Consider the following 15,583-nt stretch of genomic DNA (forward strand, 5'->3'; position numbering starts at 1 on the left):
ATTTCTCATATTGTATGTGGATGACATACTGTTGATGGGAAATGATATAGAATTCTTGGAAAGCATAAAGGCCTACTTGAACAAGTGTTTTTCAATGAAGGATCTTGGAGAAGCTGCTTATATATTAGGCATCAAGATCTATAGAGATAGATCGAGACGCCTCATTGGTCTTTCACAGAGTACGTACCTTGACAAGATATTGAAAAAGTTCAAAATGGATCAGTCAAAGAAGGGGTTCTTGCCTGTATTGCAAGGTACGAGATTGAGCACGGCTCAATGCCCGACCACGGCAGAAGATAGAGAAAAGATGAGTGTCGTCCCCTATGCCTCGGCCATAGAGTCTATCATGTATGCTATGCTGTGTACCAGACCTGATGTAAACCTTGTCGTAAGTTTGGTAGGAAGGTACCAAAGTAATCTCGGCATGGAACACTGGACAGCGGTCAAGAATATCCTGAAGTACCTGAAAAGGACCAAGGAAATGTTTCTCGTTTATGGAGGTGACGAAGAGCTCATCGTAAAGGGTTACATCGATGCTAGCTTCGACACAGATCTGTATGACTCTAAGTCACAAACCGGATATGTGTATATTTTGAATGGTGGGGCAGTAAGCTGGTGCAGTTGCAAGCAAAGCGTTGTGGCGGGATCTACATGTGAAGCGGAGTACATGGCAGCCTCGGAGGCAGCACAAGAAGCAGTCTGGGTTAAGGAGTTCATTACCGACCTAGGAGTCATACCCAATGCGTCGGGCCCGATGACTCTCTTCTGTGACAACACTGGAGCTATTGCCCTTGCCAAGGAGCCCAGGTTTCACAAGAAGACCAGGCATATCAAGCGTCGCTTCAACTCCATTCGTGAAAGTGTTCAAAATGGAGACATAGAGATTTGTAAAGTACATACGGACCTGAATGTAGCAGATCCATTGACTAAACCTCTCCCTAGAGCAAAACATGATCAACACCAGAACTGCATGGGTGTTCAATTCATCACAATGTAACTAGAATATTGACTCTAGTGCAAGTGGGAGACTGTTGGAAATATGCCCTAGAGGCAATAATAAAATGGTTATTATTATATTTCTTTCTTCATGATAATTGTCTATTGTTCATGCTATAATTGTGTTATCCGGAAATTGTAATACATGTGTGAATACATAGACCACAACACGTCCCTAGTGAGCCTCTAGTTGACTAGCTCGTTGATCAAAAGATAGTCATGGTTTCCTGACTATGGACATTGGATGTCATTGATAACGGGATCACATCATTAGGAGAATGATGTGATGGACAAGACCCAATCCTAAGCTTAGCTCAAAGATCGTGTAGTTCATTTGCTGTAGCTTTTCTGGATGTCAAGTATCATTTCCTTAGACCATGAGATTGTGCAACTCCCGGATACCGTAGGAGTGCCTTGGGTGTGCCAAATGTCACAACGTAACTGGGTGATTATAAAGGTACATTATAGGTATCTCCGAAAGTGTCTGTTGGGTTGGCACGAATCGAGACTAGGATTTGTCACTCCGTATGACGGAGAGGTATCTCTGGGCCCACTCGGTAATGCATCATCATAATGAGCTCAATATGATCAAGTGGTTGATCACGGGATCATGCATTACGGTACGAGTAAAGTGACTTGCCGGTAACGAGACTGAACAAGGTATTGGGATACCGATGATCGAGTCTCGGGCAAGTAACGTACCGATTGACAAAGGGAATTGTATACGGATTGATTGAATCCTCGACATCGTGGTTCATCCGATGAGATCATCGTGGAGCATGTGGGAGCCAACATGGGTATCCAGATCCCGCTGTTGGTTATTGACCGGAGAGTCGTCTCGGTCATGTCTGCATGTCTCCCGAACCCATAGGGTCTACACACTTAAGGTTCGGTGACGCTAGGGTTGTTAGGAAGACTTGTATGTGATTATCGAATGTTGTTCGGAGTCCTGGATGAGATCCCGGACGTCATGAGGAGTTCCGGAATGGTCCGGAGGTAAAGATTTATATATGGGAAGTTGTCATACGGTCGCCGGAAAGGTTCGGGGGCATATCGGTATTGTACCGGGGCCACCGGAGGGGTTCTAGGGGTCCACCGGGAGGGGCCACCTCTTCCGGTGGGCCTTATGGGCTGTATGGAGAAGGGAACCAGCCCAAGTGGGCTGGGGCGCCACACCCCCCTAGGGCCCATGCACCTAGGGTTGGGGGAAACCCTAAGGGGGGGCGCCCCCTTGCTTGGGGGGCAAGCCCCCCCTCCCCTTGGCCGCCGCCCCCCTCTAGATCTCATCTAGAGGGGGCCGGCCCCCTTCCCCCTTCCCCTATAAATAGAGGGGTGAGGGGAGGGCTGCACACAACATCCAAGGCGCAGCCCCTCCCCTCCCCAACACCTCTCCTCCTCCATAAGAGCTTGGCGAAGCCCTGCCGGAGTACTGCAGCTTCATCACCACCACGCCGTCGTGCTGATGTTGGAGCCCTCTTCCTCAACCTCTCCCTCCTCCTTGCTGGATCAAGGCGCGGGAGACGTCCTTGCTTCGTACGTGTGTTGAACGCGGAGGTGCCGTCCGTTCGGCGCTAGGATCTTCGGTGATTTGGATCACGTCGAGTACGACTCCATCAACCCCGTTCTCTTGAACGCTTCCGCTCGTGATCTACAAGGGTATGTAGATGCACTCCTCTCTCCCTCGTTGCTAGATGACTCCATAGATTGATCTTGGTGATGCGTAGAAAATTTTAAAATTCTGCTACGTTCCCCAATAGGTGGATGGCAGGTGGGGTAGCGCGGGCATGCAGCGGACAGTGGAGGACGAGAGGGAGGCAGAAAACATCCGCTTTGTGTCCGCTTCGGACCCAAATCAGTCCCAAATTTGAGCCGGAAATGGGTCCGCGTGGACACAAAGCGGACGCAAAATGAAAATGGGTATGTGCGTTAGGCCATTGTTTTGTCCGCGCCGACCCAAATGAACAACGGCGAACGAAATGGGTCGCTCCATTGAAGTTACTCTAAGTAACCAATCAACCTTTAGCCAGCCGCCGGTTGCTACCTGATTGGATCGCCGTCCATCCCACCGAAGTGCACACATCTGATGATAAAAATGTGATCGCCATCGACACGTCCATCTCCCTCCAAGCGTTGGGTTGGGTCCCTTCAAGATCTATGGCGATCCAGTATGATTCAAAGAATGTCCATCGGTACTCGGCTGTGAAACGCGTCAGCCTTGAATAACGAGAGAATTGATTATAACCCCCCCCCCCCAGCTCGTGTGCCTTGGATCTTAAGCCCCTTTCTTCGTCTCCCTTCCTTCTAAGCCCCCCAGTTCGGTCTTGTTGTTGCTAATTCCCCCCTTTGACATCCTTAACATATTTGTCAATATATAACCAACCAAAGGGCATCTGATTAGACAGAACTGCTCTTCAGTTTCTACCCAGCCCCAGATCGACGCAGACCTCAGTTCAGCTGGCCGCCGCCAAGCCTCAGCTCCGCCGGTCAGAGCATCTCCAACAGGCACCGAACGCGTCGCGTGGAAAACTGCTTTGCCGCGCGCCGGTCGCCTGGTTTGGCGCGGCGCGCAGCGCTGGCTCCAGCAGCCGCGCTAAAAAGTAGCGCACGCGCGCGCCGCTCCAGCAGCGCGCAAAAATGCAGCGCGTGCGACTGTCGCACAAACAACATATGCATTCCAAAACATAAGCAAAAAGATCAAACACAAACAAAAATAAATCAAAATAAATAATTCAATTTCATTATTACAACTCAAACAAATAGTTTATCATTCAATACAACAAATAATGCAATAAACACAACAAATAGTTCAACAATACAATATCAAACGCATAAATCATGATGCTCTTTGTCGTCCATTCCATGCCCACCACTCCTCAATTAGATCCTTCTGAAGATCATTATGCGCTGCGGGACGTCGAATGGCATGATAGGAGGCAACAAAACAGGCCACCCTTTCAGCCCTCCGTCGCACTCGCACGTTATGTCCAAGAGCTCATACTGAGAGTAGCCTACATCTTGGCCACGCTCATTCTCGATGATCATGTTATGCATGATCACACAAGCGTGCATGATGTACCAAAGCATTTTCTGATCCCAAAATCTAGCCCGTCCTCTCACAATAGCAAATTGGGCTTGCAAAATCCCAAAAGCTCTCTCCACATCTTTTCTAGCCGCCGCCTGAGCATTGTGGAAATCAAGTTTTTTCTTACCTTCTGGCTTTTTCAACGGCTTGACAAAGGTTTGCCACTTTGGATAGATGCCATCCGCTAGATAATAGCCATAGTTGTATGTACGACCATTTGCTACAAACTGCACTGGTGGCAACTCACCATTTGCAATCTTATTCATCAGTGGTGACCGGTTGACAACATTGATGTCGTTCAAAGATCCAGGGATCCCAAAGAATGCATGCCAAATCCAAGTCTCTTGATCGGCCACCGCTTCAAGGATTATAGTGGCACCCTTTTTTTGGCCATGGAACTGCCCATGCCATGCCTTTGGACAATTCTTCCAACTCCAATGCATGCAATCTATTGAGCCAAGCATGCCAGGAAAGCCGCGAGCTTTGTTCATCGCCAATAGCCTTGCGGCGTCTTTAGCATTGGGAGATCTCAAATACTCCTCGCCAAACACTTGCACAATTCCGACTGCGAAGCGCTTGACACACATGATGGCTTGGCTCTCATCCATAGCCAAGTGATCATCAACTAGATTAGCCGGTATACCGTATGCCAACATACGCAAAGCGGCTGTCACCTTCTGAAAGGTGCTATGCCCGAGCTCTCCGGTGGCATTCCTCCTTTGCTGAAAAAAGCGGTCATGGCTCGCTAGTTTCTCTGCAATGCGCCTGAACAACTCGGTGCTCATCCTAAACCGGCGACGAAAATACGACTCGGGGTATGTGTGATTCTCCGCAAAATAATGCTTGATCAATCTGTTGTGGGCATCGATCCTATCCCTCCAAATTTTCTTACGACCCATAACCGAACCATCGTGTTTAGGTTTTTTATTGATATGCATAGCTAGGATCATTGCAAGATCATCCTCCTCTTCCATATCAAATTCTTCTTCGAAAGAATCATACGACGAACTCATCTACAATGTTCAATACTATGATATAAAAACTACAATCAACATGCACGAAATCCATGGCTTTTGAGCAATACATACCTTCTAGGCGTTTTGTCGAACACCTTGCGGGCGCCGAGCGGCAGTGAGCGCACGGGCGCTGTTCGTCGGAGGACGGACGCACGCGAGGGGCGGTGGGACTAGAGGGGGGGTCGGGGAAGCCGCCGCGGGGCGGGGATAGGCCGGGGAAGCGCCGGAACGGTCGCCGGGTGGCGCGGTCGGCGGCTGCGGCGCGGCTGGATGGGGGATGGGAGTTGTGAGCGAGCGCGTGGGAGCGGGCGCAGCAAATAAGCGGCGCGCGATTGAGTTTCGGCCCGCACGCTGAACTACATATGCCGTGCGCGCTGTTTTTGCGCGTCCGCTGGAGCAACTATACCGGTTGCGCGCGCGCTAAAACGGGCAATTTTGCGGCGCGGCGCTAGTTTTGGCGCGGCTGTTGGAGATGCTCTCACCACCAATCTCTACTCCAACCGGCTGCCGGGCGCGCTCCTGGCCCCAATCCATGGCCCCGCCCGCCCGCCTCCGGGTCGACCCTGCGTCTCCTGGTCGTCCGCCGCTACCGAACGAACCGGAGTGAGCACGCGCGCACCCAATTCTACTATCTCCCTTCCTCCTCCGTTTTCCCTGGCACCTAGTCCAGTGTGATGCCGAACATGGCCGAGCAAGCCATCTCTGTCTCGCGACTGACGGGACGAGCAGAAACATAAACGAACGAGCGACTTCTCTGTCTTGCGACTTGAAGAAAACATACGAGGGCGGAGTGGTCATTTCAGAATATAATTAGACTAATATATTGGATTATTAGCTTAATGAAGAGATAACTATGCCAAAGGGGGAAATTAGCAACAACGAAACAGAAGTGAGGGGGTCAGAAGGAAGGGAGACGAAGAAAGGGGCTTAAGATATCCAAGGCACACGAGCTGGGGGGGTGGGGGGGGTGGGGGTGGGTTATAATCAATCCTCCCTTGAATAACACGGGCGCTGCCCGTCTCTCTCTCTCTCTCCGTGGCCGTGAGCGCAAACGTGGACGGCATGGGTACAGTGACCTCTGGTTGCTTCAACGCCACTGGCAGTGCCTGGTGGTCCGCTCCGTGGCCGCTTTGGGCATATGGCGGGCCTGCGTGCGGTGCCCCGGTCCCTTGCATGGCTTCCCCCTCCAGGAATCTCTCTGCTCGACTGCTCGCTCATGGGTGGGCAGGGTACGCAAGTGGCATGGGGCCTGGTCCACTTCTGCATGAAATGAAATGGTCTCCGTCCCTGCCTCCGAGCTATGGTGACCCCCTCAAAAAAAACTATTGTGTGGAGTCTGTACGGTGGGTCCATCTTCCGATAAAATGGTTTGCCCGTGCAATAATAATGAAATGAAACGAAGCCATGTGGAAAAACTATTGGGGGCTTAAGAAGTGAGGAAATTAGCAACAACGAAACAGAAGTGAGGGGGTTAGAAGGAAGGGAGACGAAGAAAGGGGCTTAAGATATCCAAGGCACACGAGCTGGGGGGTGGGGGGGGTGGGGGTGGGTTATAATCAATCCTCCCTTGAATAACACGGGCGCTGCCCGTCTCTCTCTCTCTCTCTCCGTGGCCGTGAGCGCAAACGTGGACGGCATGGGTACAGTGACCTCTGGTTGCTTCAACGCCACTGGCAGTGCCTGGTGGTCCGCTCCGTGGCCGCTTTGGGCATATGGCGGGCCTGCGTGCGGTGCCCCGGTCCCTTGCATGGCTTCCCCCTCCAGGAATCTCTCTGCTCGACTGCTCGCTCATGGGTGGGCAGGGTACGCAAGTGGCATGGGGCCTGGTCCACTTCTGCATGAAATGAAATGGTCTCCGTCCCTGCCTCCGAGCTATGGTGACCCCCTCAAAAAAAAAACTATTGTGTGGAGTCTGTACGGTGGGTCCATCTTCCGATAAAATGGTTTGCCCGTGCAATAATAATGAAATGAAACGAAGCCATGGAAAAACTATTGGCCCATGCAGGTCTCGAACCTGCGACCTTCGCGTTATTAGCACGACGCTCTAACCAGCTGAGCTAATAGGCCACTTGGCATCGTTCTTCGACAAAAGATAGATATCCAATCCGACAGGACTAGTTGCAACCATTGTACGCCCGAAATAGCACGGCCTCGGTAGCGCATGCGCGATGGAAGATCATGGTGTTTGAGGCTTTGATTAAAAATGGAGTGATTCGGCTCCGAAACAGTGAAGGACAATGTACAAGTTGTCACCAACTTAGTTGGTTACATGGAACAATCATAGAGACCCTCAGGACCATGCTGAACTGACAGCTGACAGCATATCTGAAACGACTTAGCACACCCAACATTACTGATCAGCACCTCAGAATTGGTTTGGTTTCATCTCTACTTTTCACTTTTCAGGACTTCCACTGGCCAGGAACTCCAAGACGCACTTCTTCAGCTCCTGGAACTCTGCTTCAGACAGGGACGCTTCAACCAAAAACCCGCATAGTGTTGCCGCAGATGCTTCGTCGTAGTCCTTCCTCCTCTTCAGAACCAGATGGCCGCTGAGCTCCCACACCGCTGGGTTGATTCTCATGTCGAGGAATTCCTGGCTCGCCTTCCCGGAAGCCTGCTTCTCAGCGTAGCACTGGTTCGTCGATCAAACAGAGGGAGATAAATGTTAAGCCGACAATCCAGTTCTAGTTCACAAATAAAGCCGAGGTTGCATTTGCAGTACTGTACCTGTAGTAGAAGGAATACTCTCTTGCCAGATTCAGAGATAAGGACATTGAAAGGTCTGTTATTCTCTTGCAAGAAGATGCATGCATCTGAGACGACCTGTGACAGATCCTCCAGGCTCGCTCCGCCTTCAAATACAAAGCCGCTTACTGGGTACCACACCAGCTGAGAAATGGTGACACCGTTCCCTACAACTGTCAGTTTCTCTGTCGGCGCCTTTTCGACTGGATATTGCACTTTCAGATAGTATGCCTAACAAGCAATATCTGTGAGAGGGGAGCATAAGGCAGAGATAATCAGTGAAGTTTGAGTATGACTAACTTGGAAATGGAGGTGATTGATTGTTGCGAAAGCACCCAGACTGTTATAGCCAACTCTGAAGAATGGATTCTTTGCCTCCCTTGCGACGTACATGGCCAGTAAGAAGCTCTCTTGATCAACCCTTTGTGGTAAGCATTCCTGGACTCGAGGGATCAAAAGCACATGGCAGTACCCGATTGGGCTCACCTGTGACACAGATTACAGAAACAGTAAATCAGTTTTCATTCCAGGCTTCCAGCTGAGGTTAAAGTAATATCAGAGACGGAGACACACTGACGTTGATCAAAATGCTGCTAGGAGAAGCTGAAACAGTGGGAGGAGCTCCGTCAAAATACTGGGCAGAATCATTCTCAGTTTCTTGGAACCTGAAGATCACCTCCTCTGGTTTAACTTTAGTGAAATTGAACTTGTCACTATGAAATGGTTGGAGGACTTGGTTCATTCCAAATTCAGTTGGCCGCTTCTTCTGGTCACGCCCTTCTATCAATGTTGCAACAAAATTGTGTTCTCCAGGTAGCACCTGTCAACGTGACACTAGGAAATTCAACTAGGGAAAAAACCCAGATAATTCTCAGTATAGTTAATCAGAGAAGAACGTGAAACCTTGGTCTCACAGGTAGTGATGTTGTGGTGAAACAATCCCCTCGCCTTGCGGTCATCCCACTGCAACAACCATTCGCCATTTCCCAATACACTCAGTTTCCATTTCTGTTTATAGTTATCAACAACATACAGAAGTGCAAACAGTACCAACCTCTTTAAAAAGCTTGTGGAGAAATGGGGATAAATTCGGCTCAACCTCCTCCATACGAAGGCAGTTAGTTGAATCAAAACCGTTGCTGCACATGCCTGCTTTTGTTTCAACTGACAGCGGCGTCAGACCACACAAAAACATCACACTTATTCGTAGGAGACGATGCTAACAAATCCCATTGCCAAGTTCCACTTTGACCGCATTCAGTATAACTAATTCTAATTCAAGTAAATCGAATGATTTGATCTAAAACGATATTGAACTACTCCATTATGCTTCATTGGAGTACTAGTTAGCAGTGGAGCAAGAACGTATGTAGCCGTACATAATTTCATATATTAAGCAGTACAGCTCTAGCCCAAGACCACAGTCCAGATTAGCCCATTCGCATCTGCACTGCATTTGAGTTCAGCTCAAACGGGAGCTTCAGAGGCAACCCAGATATCAAATCAAATACGCAGAACATTTCTAATTTCAGCCTCAAGTGTATCCATTCCAGAGCACGGCTAATGGGGCGAACCACCGTCAGCGACAAGTCGCCAAGGCCACACCGACAGCATATACATAGTTGACCGGAAGCACAAAAGAAGACATGAACTTCAGAGAAAGCGAGCTCAGATTACCTCGCAAAAGCCGGTGGTGCGGGAAGCTGTTCCAGCGAGCTCGCGACGCCGCGGGAGCAGCCGGCGCTGGCAAAAGCGAGAAAGGAAGGGGGGAGATGACGGGCATGCACAGAGACCTCCTCCTGTTGCCGGGAACGGACGCGGGCGCCGCAGCAATGGCGGCCCAAGAACTGGATCTCACTCAAAGCGAGCCCCTCCGAAGCGGATGGTTCGGGGCACAGTCCTTGGAGAACGACGGGGAAATTCACGCGAATCCCACGTGGAGGTGGAGGGGAGCCGGATGCCCGGATCTTACTCGAAACTTTGGGGAGAAAGTGGCAGGACCGAGGGAGACGAAGGTACTGGCCGGGCCGGGCCATATGGCCTCTTATTGGGCCTCCAGTCCAGAGAAAGCGGCTGTGCTGTTTGACTGTGCGTGGGCCTGTAGTTCCAGGGGGAAGAAGAAAAGGAGGTCGTACTTCCGTGGACGCTTGCTTAAAAAAAACACTTCCGTGGACATGGTCCACACCGGTCTCGGGCAGTTCGTCGACGCAGACAAGTGGGTCCCACGTTGGTCGTCGCAGGTCCCCATGGTGTGCGGGCCAGCAGTGGGGCGCTCGCCCGCGCCTCCCGTCGCCCGAGAACGGGGAGCAGAGCAGAGACCGGAGGCGCAAAACAAGAGGAGGAGGCGGCGGCCGAAAACACTGAGCAGAAAAGAAAAAACCGAGCGCGCAAAACCCTAAACCCTAGCCCCCCATCCCTCCCCAAATCCTCCCCTCGCGGCTGCAGGGGACGGAGACCGCCGAGCCGCCATGGCGACCCTCCTGAGGCGCGCGTCGCTGCGGCGGGCCATCGCCTCCGCCGCCTCGGCCGCCACCGCCTCCAGCCCCGAGGTCGAAACTCTCCCTGCTCCTGCCCTCTCCGCTGTGTGCGCAAAGCGTGTGTTGTTTTCATTTTCGGACGGGTTGGGGGTTGGGGGCGCGCAGCCAGAGCGGACGAGCCCAATGCTTCCGCTGCAGTGATCGGATGCCAGAGCCCTGCTCTGGTCTCGGAGTTTGATCGGCTGCGTTCCTTTTTTAGGCCCCGATTTCTCCTGTTTTAATCTCGATTTCCCACCGTGAGAGCCTGTAAACCCGCTCCAATTTAGTGTATTTCACCAGATGACGCCGTTTTAAACACTATTCTTTTACTGATTTGTTTTAAGGTATATATCCTATCACCCCCTGTTCTGAACCTGCCGTTTGAAAATGCAATTCGTGATAATATGTTGTCTGCTTTATTTAGATTTATTACCTGTGATGGAGTACTGAAAATAGATCAACTGCTTTTTTTAGACTCGATTAGCGCCATGCAATTTTCATCCTTGCAAGTTGTAGCCGTCTAGCTGGCCTGAAGAGTTTGTTTGCAGCGCCTTTCTGGTATGCTTGTATCCGTTAGGGATTAAATAAAATCAATGGAAGAAATGTATCACACGCGATAGGCTTCAAAAGAATTACTGAAGGAAACGCGATAGCGCAGTAGAGTTCACCAAGTGTCTCTCCCTAATGGGCTATAAGAGGATGCTGATTTATGTGGGGCAATTTCATAAGAATCAATGGTTTACGAACAATGGAACAGTGATATGTTGTTGCTAATGCTTTGATATTTCTGCAGAGCTATAGGCAGGTGATATGTGGCTCTACCTTTCATTGCCGAGATTTCGCATCTAAAGGTTGTAGACATCATTTCTCCATATGTTCATGCAAATATTCTGCCATGTATTCTGAGCATTGCAATATGTGGATCGATTTATAATTGCTTAATTTTGTTGTTCGAACTGATATTTGAACCTACATATAATTTTAGGAAATTCAGTTGCATGATTACTTATTTGTCTTCCATTATGCTTCATTGCTACCACCTAATGAATCATTTCTTAGTACTTCTTACTGTTACCTGCACTGCGGTATTGCACTGCATGATTTGCTCCAACTATGTTCCACTCGTACTACATACTGAATCATGTACTGATTCGTCTCTTATGGTTAGCCAAAAAGAAGTCAAAGTCAAGTGGCACCGACTCCGGTGAGGAGAATATGTCAAAGAAAGACTTGGCTTTACATCAGGCCATTGATCAAATAACAACTTCGTTCGGGAAAGGAGCAATAATGTGGCTTGGCCGCTCTGAAGGTCATAGAGAAGTACCTGTTGTGTCTACCGGATCTTTCTCTTTGGATCTGGCACTGGGAATTGGTGGGCTTCCAAAGGTACACATTCCCATACAGTTACATATGTTCTTCAGAGTGGAAGCTCTTTGATGCTCATTATGTTGCAATTTGTAATCTGCTTGGTACCACAAAATTGTTCTTTTACATTTGACTTTAGTCACTAGTCCCGTTCATGGTGTTATCTTTTAGCAACCATTTATGGTTTTCTTGCAATGATGTATTTTGTTTTGTAAAATTGGCATTACATTATTCTTTGCAGGGACGTGTTATAGAGGTGTACGGCCCAGAGGCTTCAGGAAAGACAACTCTTGCTCTTCACGTTATTGCAGAAGCACAAAAGCTTAGCGGCGGTGGTAAGCCCAAAACTTTGAAACTGACTTCCTTTCGATGTTCTGTTTTCCTTTTCTTGTGATTGGCTAATTACTAGTACTAGAGAAAAGTGGCACCCTTCTGTGTTCCCCTTCAGTCTATGGAAGTAAGTGTGGACTTCGTAGCATGTCCGTATAGGACTGAGCGCGTGGTGATTCAGAAATATTATTTATTCAACTGCTGTTGATGTAGCATGCATTAATCAAGGTTCTGCTAACCTGCAACTGCTTAATAACGTGAACCTTAAGATGTATTGTTAATTCTGTTTTGTACACACGTTGCTTCTCAAACCTCCCTATTAAACCCCAAACTATTCGAACAATTGGCTAAAAGTTCTCACGCTGAGTTTCTTTTCATGTCAATTCCCAAATTATTTGTGCTGTACATTAGTAATCCAGTGTATTTAATTTTGGACCTTTCTGTTTGCATCTGATATGATACATGCTCTTTTATGCTTAAAGAATAGAATGTGGTGAAAATTTAATTTATGCATAAGAGTACGTAATATGAAGATAAGTCAACTATGAGTCCATGAATGGGAGCTCTTCCATAATCCTGATTTACTTTGTTTCAGTATGAGCCACAATTTTTTACTTGGCACAGTTAAACGTGTTGAAGGAATTAAATCTTGGTTTAAGTGTACTCAAGTTTATAGGCATAGTCCTGTGGCTATCGAAATTCAACTTAACTATTTTTTATTTTTTTGGTTTGCCTTGTCTCTAGGTTATTGTGCATTTGTAGATGCAGAGCATGCTTTGGATCCAACTCTGGCAGAGTCAATTGGTGTCGACACCGGTAACTTGCTTCTCTCTCAGCCAGACTCTGCTGAGCAAGCACTCAGTCTTGTAGACACGCTGATTCGAAGTGGCTCTGTTGATGTTGTTGTTGTTGACAGTGTAAGACCTTGACCGCTGCCCCTCCCATCTGATTTTCTATTTCATAGCAGAATTAGTTTCTACTTAATCATGACTGCAATACTGCTCAAATTAGTGCATTGTCAAGTTAATACTTTAAGCATGCTACTCAATCTTAATAACCAAAATTCTTCCTTCATTTCAGAGTTATTTACACTATTCATCTTATTCTATTGTGCAGGTAGCAGCTCTTGTCCCCAAGACCGAGCTTGATGGAGAGATGGGTGATGCACATGTGGCTCTCCAAGCCAGACTGATGAGTCAAGCTCTTCGCAAACTGAGCCATTCTCTTTCACTATCCCAGACAGTTTTGCTATTTATTAATCAGGTACTAATTATACGGCCATTTCTTTGAGTTTTTTACTTCTTAGTTGGCATAGGATTCCTTCTATGGCTCAATGGTGAGTAGACAACTCACATAATTTTGCAATTATTCATCTACTACTGGAATTTGGATTTATTTTATTGATGCAAGTCAATAAGTCTTGATAGCCATTTTAATTTTACTTGAGGGTATAATTACCTGGAAACTTCCAGAATGATATTCCGCTGAAGCTAGGAAATGTTTTTCTTTGAAGATTAAGAAACATTAAAAGTATATATACAACTGGTTCTTCTTGATCCTCTGTTGGGCATGATTAATTGGAGATGGCCATCATTATTATGCACATTTATCCTGCATTTCTCCTGAAAATTCCCATGTTTGGCATTGCAATAACCTCTCCAGTCTTTTCGTCTTCACATATTTTGATTTTTTTTAATAATTTGTATCCTTAAACACGTTGCAGATCAGGTCTAAGGTACAGACGTTTGGGGGAGGATTTGGAGGGCCACAAGAGGTCACTTCCGGTGGAAATGCCCTTAAATTTTATGCCTCAGTTCGCCTGAACATCAGGCGAATTGGCATGGTAAAGAAAGGTGAAGAGGTAATGTACTAATTCATTATATCCTTACCATTAGCTGTTTTTGGAAATTTACTGATACTTTTAACATGTTGGTTTTGGTGTTCAAAACTGACTTCTTTTGAGGGTCATACCTGCATGAGACATTTTTTTTAATTCTCTTTGTGCTGAACTTCTGTTAGACATGCGATACATGCAACTCTTAGAGGCTTGTTTTTTGCTATCAATGCAGTGAATTGAATATTAAGTTATGCCATCACTGGGTAAAATAAAATAACTGCCCTTGCAGATTAGGTTCCTCATATGGCATGTGAGATGAGTGGCTTGAACCATTATACACGCTGCTTATCTAACAATCTCGTGGAAATGATGACAATGAATTTTGTTTGCAGATTATAGGAAGTCAGGTTACTGTGAAGATTGTGAAAAACAAGCATGCCCCACCGTTCAGGACTGCACAGTTTGAGCTGGAATTTGGAAAAGGAATATGCCGCAGTTCAGAGCTTTTTGATCTTGGGTTAAAGCACAGGCTTGTTAAAAAGACCGGGGGCGCGTATTATTCTTTCAACGAACAGCAGTTCCATGGTAAAGATGCCGTTAAAGCTTTCCTTACTAAAAACGAGAGCGCCGCGAAAGAACTGGAGATGGAGCTAAGGAGATTGATCCAAACTGAACCGCCTAGAAAGCCGGAGGCTGAGGACGATCTGCTGGACGATTCGCCTGAAGAGATTGTCAGACCTGAAACGTCATCGGAAGAGGATATGGCCGCTATAATCGGGGCTTAACCAGCGATGATAAGTGAGCTAGGAACGTTACTTGCGGCGCGGAGGATTGTATTTTGGACTTGGGACCTTGTGTTCTTACTGTACTGGAAAATGAGGAAGGGTGCTCGAGAGGCAAAATTATGGTAGCTGCTTAGGGTAGGCATTGGGGTGGATTTGGGGAGGAGGGGGCGAGGGGAGGGATCAGGATTCAGTACAGTAGCATGTAATCATGTATATATGTTGCATGCCTTGACTATTTCCTCTTGTCTAAGTAAGGTCCAGCAACATTCTTGACTGAGCAGCTACAGTTGCTGCTGCTACTTGAAGAATTTGATTCTCCTGCTCCATTTCGGCCTTAACATGAGAGCAGTTGCTTTGAGCGGCAGCACTGAGATGCAAAAAATTTCGGGTGTTGCATTGAGCAGCACAGAACCCAGAAACAAGTTTGGTCTGGGCATGTCATTGCTTCTTTATGCTTGTCATCTGCCATTTTTCCTGAAGATTTTTCATTCAGAGATCTCCAGGATATAGCAATCATTTTTTCCCTTCGTTATGAAAGAACAAGAGTGGCGTGACAATGGCATGGCTTTCTTCCGGAGTTATGGCCACGTGGGCGTCAAGGCATCCAATGATTTGTGCCAGTGCAAGCACTTTTCGTTCGTTGCGGTGTTAAAATGCTCCAGCAGGTGTACTTCATGGGGGTCCTTTTTCTTCTTTTTATCCAAGTCCAAAAGAGATGGAAGCTACTACTCATCCTTCCTTCCAATCGATCGTCTGTGTCTTTCGGCCATTGGCCAGCCATTTCCTTTAGCAAGTCAAACGACCCCAATGAATGTTCCATGAGTATGGTTGGTTAAGGTTAGTAGAAGACAATAACAAGTGCTTTCCGTTGAGCCCCCATGTGCACCATTGAAGTACGCTCCACTCCC

At 47.7% G+C, this 15,583-nt stretch overlaps 2 protein-coding genes and 1 non-coding gene across 5 annotated transcripts; 1 reads left to right on the forward strand and 2 right to left on the reverse strand.

The window, feature by feature from the left end:
* Positions 1-7,087: 7,087 nt before the first annotated feature.
* Positions 7,088-7,161, reverse strand: TRNAI-AAU. Its single transcript has one exon. It is a non-coding gene; the product is annotated as a tRNA-Ile (tRNA).
* A 130-nt stretch (positions 7,162-7,291) lies between these two features.
* LOC125545487 (GDP-L-galactose phosphorylase 1-like) lies at positions 7,292-9,865 on the reverse strand. 3 transcript variants are annotated; one of them, XM_048709439.1, is made up of 7 exons: positions 9,520-9,865; positions 8,897-8,991; positions 8,746-8,805; positions 8,420-8,662; positions 8,143-8,328; positions 7,825-8,073; positions 7,292-7,729 (listed from the first exon to the last, which is right to left on the reverse strand). In XM_048709439.1, the coding sequence occupies exons 1-7, from the start codon at positions 9,623-9,625 to the stop codon at positions 7,490-7,492; spliced, it is 1,179 nt and encodes a 392-aa protein (XP_048565396.1). In that variant the 5' UTR covers positions 9,626-9,865; the 3' UTR covers positions 7,292-7,489. The 3 variants fall into 3 exon arrangements, with proteins under 3 accessions (XP_048565396.1, XP_048565395.1, XP_048565394.1); XM_048709438.1 differs by having other exon boundaries at positions 8,897-8,994; XM_048709437.1 differs by having other exon boundaries at positions 8,897-9,006.
* Positions 9,866-10,134: 269 nt separating this feature from the next.
* On the forward strand, positions 10,135-15,116 carry LOC125545486 (DNA repair protein recA homolog 3, mitochondrial). Its single transcript, XM_048709436.1, has 8 exons — positions 10,135-10,391; positions 11,152-11,209; positions 11,527-11,744; positions 11,965-12,058; positions 12,798-12,970; positions 13,170-13,316; positions 13,777-13,914; positions 14,283-15,116. Exons 1-8 carry the CDS (start codon positions 10,311-10,313, stop codon positions 14,673-14,675), a joined length of 1,302 nt encoding a protein of 433 aa, XP_048565393.1. The 5' UTR covers positions 10,135-10,310; the 3' UTR covers positions 14,676-15,116.
* Positions 15,117-15,583: the final 467 nt, after the last annotated feature.

This window comes from Triticum urartu, chromosome 3, assembly GCF_003073215.2.
Source record: "Triticum urartu cultivar G1812 chromosome 3, Tu2.1, whole genome shotgun sequence".
Classification (NCBI taxonomy): Eukaryota; Viridiplantae; Streptophyta; class Magnoliopsida; order Poales; family Poaceae; genus Triticum; species Triticum urartu.